This window comes from Dipodomys spectabilis, unplaced genomic scaffold (assembly GCF_019054845.1).
Source record: "Dipodomys spectabilis isolate Male_0828 unplaced genomic scaffold, ASM1905484v1 ptg000173l, whole genome shotgun sequence".
Classification (NCBI taxonomy): domain Eukaryota; kingdom Metazoa; phylum Chordata; class Mammalia; order Rodentia; family Heteromyidae; genus Dipodomys; species Dipodomys spectabilis.
The window spans coordinates 12,002,222-12,010,128 of record NW_024870850.1 but is presented as its reverse complement, the minus strand read 5'-3'; the positions used below and the strand labels follow the sequence as shown (position 1 = coordinate 12,010,128).

The following is a 7,907-nucleotide window of genomic DNA, read 5'->3' as shown; positions in this document are numbered from 1 at the left end:
TTCTGTTTTTGTGCCAGGCCTGGGGCTTGAACTCAGGCCTTGGGCGCTGTCTCTGAGCTTTTTAGCTGAAGGCTGGCGCTCTGCCACTTGAGCCACAGCTCCACTCCCATCTTTTTGCTGGTCCATTGGAGATAAGAGTCCCACAGATTTCCCTGCCCAGAGCTGGCTTCAGCCTGTGATCCTCGGACCTCAGCCTCCTGAGTGGCAGAAATGACAGGCGAGAACCTCAGGCGTGGGCTGATTTGTCATCCTGATGCCTGTGGGTGGCCCTGGAAGTTTGGGGTTCACAAGGAGGCTGGGTCATCGGTGCTGCTCCCTGGTGGCCTGGGGTGTCGGGAGCGCGCTGCGCGTGGCTGGCGTGGGGCCGAGGGCGGCATCCGGACCAGGACGTGCTCCGGGTTCCCCGCCGTGTCCACCACGCGCAGGTGCCTGAGCCCCACAAAGGCCTCGGCCGAGATGCTGGTCAGGTGCAGCCTGTTGTCTCTGCAGAGACAGAGTGGTGTGAGGAGATGGGGTGACGCGAGGCCATGGCCCCGGTGGATGCCCCCCCCCAACCCTCCCCATCTTGCTGCACCTGAGGAAGAGGGTGCGCAGGCGCGGCGTGCTCAGGAAGGCCTCGGGGCCCACGTGGCCGATGCGGTTGCCCTGCAGGTGCAGCTCCTCCAGCGCCTCGGGCAGGTCCGGGGGCACAAAGGACAGCGCGTTGTGGCTCAGGTCCAGCACCTGGCAGGACACAGCACCATGGCCGCGGCCAGCCTCAGGCCCCTCCCTCCCACCCCATCATGGGGGACAAATTCCCCACTCAGGTAAAATGAGTTCCTTCCTCTGGTGGGTCCCCTGTCCTGGGCATTCTTGCCATCCTGCCAATCCCCAGAGGTTCCCCCTCCCCCCCCCCCCCCCCCCCCCCGGCCCCCAGTAATCCACACTGGTCTCCTCCTGCTTAAGCTTTCCAAGGCCTGGGATTCCAGGTAGGCGCCACCACACCCAACTACTCTCCTTTGCTAAGGGCAGGGATTACAGGTAGGCATAACTACTCTCCCCTGACAGCAGCTATTTGCCTCTGCTCCCCTCTTCTCCAGGATGTATTTTTCCATGGAGTCTCAGGGTGGTGGCGGGACAGGGACAGCCCTGAACCCGCCTGCCCCTGACCTGGAGCGCCGGCAGCTCGTGCCAGGTGCCCGGCCCGATGTCCCCGAGGCGGAGCCGGTTGTGTGCCAGGCTGAGCTCCCGCAGCTGGGCCAGGCCGGCCAGCGGCTCGGGCTCCAGGGCCCGCAGCTGGTTGCGGGGCAGGAGCAGCACACGCAGGCTGGCGGGCAGCCCCGCGGGCAGCCGGCTCAGCTGGTTGCCAGCCAGGTCTAGGCTGTGCAGGGCGCTCAGGGGGCGCAGGGCGCGGTGGTGCAGGCCGGCGCTGGTCAGGCGGTTGTAGGCCAGGTTGAGCTCGCCTAGGCCGGGCGTGGCTGCCAGATCCCGGGCGCCCAGCGTGGCCACGCGGTTGTGCGGCATCACCAGGGCCCGCAGTCTGCGGGGCAGGCCTGGGGGCACGCGCTCCAGCTTGTTGCCATAGAGGTGCAGTGTGTGCAGTTTCCGCAGAGGCCGCAGCGCCTTGGGGGGCAAGCCTGAGCCCCCCAGCTCATTGTGTTGGAGCAGCAGATACCTCAGGCCCCGCGCCCCCTTTAGCCGGGCAGCTTCCACTCGCTGGATGCGGTTCCGACCCAAGTGCAGCACGGCCAGGGTCCGGGGCAGGCCGGCGGGCACTGCCCTCAGCTGGTTGTAGGAAAGGTCCAGATACTCCAAACTGTGCAGCTTGCTGTGGGGAGAAAGGGGGTTCCGGGGCTCAGAGGGAGGCCCAAGGTGGGTCATGACGAGTAGGCCTGATGTGGATTTGGTGGTGGTGGTGGTAGTGGTGGTCCCCAGTCTTGAACTCAGGGCCTGAGCACTATTGTGCTCAAGGGGAGCACTCTACCACTTTGAGCCACGGCACCACTTCAGGTTTTCTGAGTGGTTCAATGGGGATAAGAGTCTCACAGGACTTTCCTGCCCTGACCACCTTCAAACCCCATCTACAGATCTCAGCCTGGGATGACAGGTGTGAGCCACCAGCGCCCAGCCCTGTGGAAGCCAGGTAGGGTAGTGCAGACCTACAATCCCAGCTCATCAGGAGGTGGAAGCAGGAAGATCACCAGTGTGAGGCCAATCCCCAATAAGGAAACGGAAGTCCCAGGCCTAAAGTGTGAATCCTGGGTCCCTCCTGCTAGCATGGGCCTGCACCCCGGTACCCCAAAGCCCGCATGGCCCCCCACCCCCACCTGAAAGTGGTGGCATCCAAACTGCTGTCTGTCAACTGATTGTGCTGGAGAAACAGTTCACGGAGGCAGGTCTGACGGCTCAGGGCTCCCCGGGGCACTTTAGAGATGAGGTTGTTCTGGAGAAGAGTGAAAGGGATGAGACAAGAAAGTCTTCGGTAGCCGGCACTCATGGCTCCCGCCTGTCATCCCAGCCACTCAGGAGGCTCAGCTCTGAGGATTGCGGTTCAAAGCCAGCCCAGGCAGGAAATTCTATGAGACTCTTTTTTTGTTGGTGGTGGTGGTGATGGTCATGGGGCTTGAACTCTGGGTCTAGGTGCTGTCCTTCAGCTCTTCAGCTCAAGGCAAGCGCTCTACCGTTTGAGCCACAGCACCACTTCTGGTTTTCTGGTGGTTCGTTGGAGATCAGAGTCTCATGGACTTTTCTGCCCGGGCTGGCTTTGAACCATGATCCTCAGATCTCAGCCTCCTGAGTAGCTAGGATGACAGGCGTGAGCCACCAGCGCCTGGCTTCTATGAGACTCTTATCTCCAGTGAAGCACCCAAAAACCCCGCAGAGTTGTGGGGGAGGCTCAGGAGTCAGGAGTGCCTAGAAGCATGTGTTATTCAAGCAAGACAATGGAAGGGACTGACAGCAATCTCATTGAGACTGCTGGAGATCTGGGGGTAGGTTGGAAAGTGAGAAGGAAGGGACCCCCCCCAGAAGCAGCAGGGGGGCATGAGGGGCACCTGTAGATGAAGACGCTCCAGCGAGGCGGGCAGGCTGGGCGGCACGTAGCTGAGCCGGTTGCTGGAGAGGCTGAGGATCGCCATGGCCTCAGAGCCCCGGAAGGCATCGGGCGGCAGGCCGGCGTTGCTCAGCTGGTTATTGTGTAGATACACCGACCTAAGAGGAGCCATGATCAGCCAGCAGTCCCCCACCCGGCCCCCTGCACCCCTAAATCTTGTTCCCCAGCCATGGCTGAGTGCCCCTTAGGGTGCCCCAGAGCCCCAGCCCAGCAAAATGCAACTGAGTCTCCTTTGACTCCCCACCTCCACTACAACAGAGTTGTGTTGTCCCCCCTCCCCCCCAAAGCTGTCGGGCAGCCTGGTGCTACCTGAGGGCCGGCTTCTCCCCAAAAGTGAGCAGGAAAATCTCCACCAGTTGATTGGCAGCCAGGTCTGCGACCCGCAGGGTGGGGGGCAAGAACTGGGGGGCCACTGAGAGCTGCAAGAACCACAATCTCTGAGCCGAGCGCCGTGGCTCCCGCCTGCCATCCCAGCCACTCGGGAGGCTGAGATCTGAGGATCCAAGTTCAAAGCCAGCCCGGCAGGAAAGTCCCTGAGACTCTTATCTCCAATAAACCACTCAAAAAACCAGAAGTGGCGCTGTAGCTCAAGTGGTAGAGCGCTCGCCTTGAGCTGAAGAGCTGAAGGACAGCGCCCAGGCCCAGAGTTCAAGCCCCAAGGCCAACAAAAAGAACCACAGTCCTGCTGGTCCTGTTACCCCCTCCCCACTGCCCCGTGCACACACACGCCTGTACCCCTAACCCAGCTATGCTGTTTGTCGCTGGGTGCCGCCAGCACCCTCTCTGGGCTGTCGCTCACCTTGTTGTGGGCCACATAGATGTGTTGGAGTTGGGTGAGTGATTCGAAGGCCTCATCAGGCAAGCCTGGGGGGGGGGGGGGGGGGAGGAAGGGAAGGTGTGACAGAGGGGATGATGAGGGGACCCCCCAAATTTGGGGGATTATGAGTCTGTGCTCTCAGCCACTGAGGACTGTCAGACAGGCTTTGAGGTCTGCCTCCCCTCCCCCCCCAAAACCACAGCTTCCCCCCCCCCCCCCAAGCCAGAGTTTCCATCGCACTCAGCAAGGGCAGCTGTGGAACTGGCACCGAGCTGCCCGCAGGCCCGGGGGGTGGGGGGCAGGAGGACACAGGGATGGGAAGGACAGGGATGGGGTGCAGCCCCCCCCCCCCCCCCCCGCCTCACCCTCGGAGTTGAGGAGGTTGCCGTGCAGGTCCAGCGTGTGCAGGCGGCCCAGGCGGGACAGGGCGTTGTAAGGCAGCTGCTGGAGCTGGTTGTTCTGGGGGGCGGGGTGGAGTAGGGGGGCCTTCACCTCTCACCACCCCTCCCAGTGACCCGTGGCCTCCAGCACCGTTTCCCCAGAAGCCCATGCCACATCCGGTTGCCCGAAACGCAAACCACGAAAAGCATGCAGCATGAGCGCCCTGCCCGGGGGGAGCCTTCGCAGGCACTGCCAGCCCGGCCCAGGCCACAGCACCCCGACTGCAGGTTCCCAGACAAGCAGACCCCCGCCCCCCATACCTCACCTCCCACCATCAGCTGCCAAAGGTCCCTACACCCCACAGCACCCCAACCATGACCCCCGAACAACACACCATCACTGGTCCAATCCCAGCATCTCTCTGTACCCCCAAATTCTGTAACCTGGCTGTCCACCAATTGTGTGTGTGTGTGTGTCTGTCTGTCTGTCTGTCTGTCTGGTCTGTTTTGGGGCTTGAACTCAGGGCCTGGGTGCTCAAGGCTACTGCTCTACCACTGGAGCCACAGAGCCACTTCCATATTTTTGTTGCTTCATTAAAGATGAAAAACTCATGGACTTTCCTGCCCTGGCTGGCTTCGAACCACGATCCTTCCCTCTCCACCTGCTGAGGGGCTGGAATTACAGGCGTGAGCCACAAACCCGTGCCTGCCCACCAACTTGTATGAGAGACAGAGACCCCCCCCCTCCCCCAGGTGGCTCCACCCATGGCTGCCCGCACCCCCAGGGTCCCCACCCCCTGGTCCCAGGCCCCACCTGCAGGTTGAGGTACCTAGCAGCCCTGGTGATGTTGTGTGGGAACAGCCGGAGGTCCAGGCCGGCGCAGTCCACCGTGTCCGCCCGGGGGCAGGAGCAGCGCCAGGGACAGGTCCGGGGTGGGGGCTGCGCGCTCTCCCCGGGGTGGGGGAAGGGGGGGTCTTCCAAGCCCGGGGCAGGTGGGGGGCACAGCAGCAGCAGCAGCACACTTAACTGCTGAGGGTGGAGGGAGGGGTCAGCGCCCCCCACACCCCCCTCATCGGGCCTGGGTTGTCATGGCAACCAGAGCATTTTCCCCCCCCCTTCTCCCCGGAGGGGCCGGAGGGGAGGGCGCAGCCGGCCTGGCTGACAATAGCCAGTGGACAGAGTTGGGGAGCAGGCAAACCCCCCCCTCACACCCTCCCCCCCGCCCCCCCCCTCACCTTACCATGATCATCCTCAAGCTCTGCCTTCTCCCCCAAAAGTGCCAACCAGGGCTCCGAGCGCCAGCCAGTCACCTCCTGGAGCCTCCCCTGTGGCCGCCACCTCCCTCCATCTCTCAGCACAACCCCCCCCAGCAGGATCTGGCCCAGCCCTGCCCCCTCCCCCCAGGAGGGAGGGCAGGCGGCCGGATGGAGCGGGGAGGGAGGACAGACCAGCCCATCTCCCCGGGTCCCCTCGTCCCCCGCCCGTGCCGACCACTGCGCTTTCGTAACTCCGGGCCAGCTTGGCCACAAGACCAGGAATGTCTGCAGAAACGCTGACATTCGCCCTGTCTGGAATCCGGGTGGGGAGGGAGGAGGGCTTTGCCTCTGAGAGAGTCCCCAAGGAGCTGAGGCCAGCAGCCAGAGGCCTGGCCTCCAGCCTGGCCAGCCTGGGGACCCCAGACCGGCATCCGCCCCCCCCCCCCCCGCCAGCTGGCCTTCCTGACCCTCAAACACCACTTCTCTGGGCCTCATTTGTCCCTCTGCGAGGTGGGGACATGGCCGCGTCCTGTCTCACCAAAGGCCTCTGCCCAGAGGTTCGAAGTCCCCACCAAGCACCCCTTCCCGGGACATGACCTTCTCTGCCCGAACCTTCTCCTGCCTGAACCCCAGCTTTTCTGAGGGTCAAATGTGCATGACAGAAAGACAGTCTTCTAAGGACTGTCATAAAGTACAACAGGGAGGACCAGAAAGTTCTAAGATGCACGGAATACACAGAGAGCTCAAGAGTGGCCAAGGTTGGGGGAGGGGGTTGGGGGGAGGCTGGGACTCAAGGTGTCTGGGTGGGAGGAGGGGGGCTCCCAGAGCAGAATCTGAGACAAAGTGTTTCCATCTCTGTAAAGACAGAAATGGTTGGAGGGGGGGGGGTGGTCAGGATGGCCATGGGGGTGAGGGAGGGAGGGAGGGAGGGAAAGATCAATAAAGGAAGTTTACAGAGCAAGGATCTTTCAGGTCTTAGCCCTCAAAATCACATGACCTTCCAGGCTGGGTGGCTCACATAGAGGCCTGACCTACTCAGGAGGCTGAGATCTGAGGATCACAGTTTGAGGCCAGCTTGGGCAGGAACATCCATGAGACTTTTCTGTGAGGCTGTGGCACAAGTGGTAGAGGATCAGGTTTCAGTGACTCAATCTCAGGGACAGAGCCCAGGCCCTGAGTTCAAGCCCCAGGACACACCAGCCCAAGCAAAGAAAAAAGAAAAAGAAAACTTTCTTCTGGGCAGGGAAAGGAAGGGCAGAGGAGGGTGGGGCGGGGCGAAGTGCAGGGAGACCAGGCCAGTGGTTTATTCACAGGGTCTGTAATTACCTTCCTAGCCAATCACCACCTTCCATCCTTCTGGTCTCAGGGATTGGTTCTAGATGGACATGTGCCCACCCCTAGACCAATAAGATTCAAGCTTGGGGTTCTACTGATGTAAGCATTGCAAGACAGGTTGCTGCCTGAAAAATCTTAGCAGCACAGGGAAAGGGCTGCTGGAAGAGTCAAGAGGTACAAGGAGGCCAGGCAGAGTAGCACATGCCTGTAATCCCAGCACTCTGGAGGCTGAGGTTGTAGAATAGGACAGTTCCCAGCCAGCCTGAGCTACAGACAAACATTGAAACAAATTGCCAGTGATCATGGTGTTTCTGATGCCTGTAACCCCAGCTACTCACGAGTCTGCCATCACAGGGAGGAAAGTTCAAGGCCAATGTGAGCAAAGATTTTTCAAGACCTCATCTCAACCAACAAAATCTTGACATGATCAAGCACCGGGGGTTTACGTCTGTAATCCTAGCTACTCACTCAGGAGACAGATCTGAGGGTCTCAGTTCAAAGCCATTCTGGGCAGGAAAGTCCATGAGACTCTTTTCTCCAACAAACCACCAAAAAAGCCTGAAGTGGAGCTGTGGCTCAAGTGACAGAGCACCCGCCTTGGGCAGAAACATCTCAGGGACAGTGCCCAGACCCTAACTGCAAGACCCAGGACTAGAACAACAGCAACAAATCTGGATGTGGTGGTATGAGCTGAAGCATAAACAGGTGAATTCGAGTCTAGCTGGTTCAGGGAGAAAAACGGAGACTGTATCCGAAAAATAACCCTAAAGAAATCAAGACTGGCATTGTGGTTCCTTTTTGGGGAGGGATGTGATTTGCAGCAGGTGTGGCTTAGTGGAGGGGGCGTGGCTTCGTTGGGGTGTGGCTCTCGTGGTAGCTCACCTGCCTAGCAAGCAGAATGCTGAGTTGAATCTTCAGTACCAATGAAAATGTAAGAGCCCGAGACAGAGAGTGACTTTAACTCAATAACAGGTAATAATTCTAAGACATTCTTGGGGACCTCCCCATCTTTTCTTTGAGACAGGCT

The 7,907-nt window shown here is 60.5% G+C and overlaps 1 protein-coding gene across 1 annotated transcript; it reads right to left on the bottom strand.

Annotated features, from left to right (window-relative positions):
• Positions 1-147: 147 nt before the first annotated feature.
• Podnl1 (podocan like 1) lies at positions 148-5,586 on the bottom strand. Its single transcript, XM_042693875.1, has 10 exons — positions 5,530-5,586; positions 5,103-5,318; positions 4,274-4,367; positions 3,891-3,955; positions 3,401-3,510; positions 3,033-3,189; positions 2,307-2,422; positions 1,150-1,807; positions 575-723; positions 148-483 (listed from the first exon to the last, which is right to left on the bottom strand). Exons 1-10 carry the CDS (start codon positions 5,536-5,538, stop codon positions 285-287), a joined length of 1,773 nt encoding a protein of 590 aa, XP_042549809.1. The 5' UTR covers positions 5,539-5,586; the 3' UTR covers positions 148-284.
• Between the last annotated feature and the right edge of the window lie 2,321 nt (positions 5,587-7,907).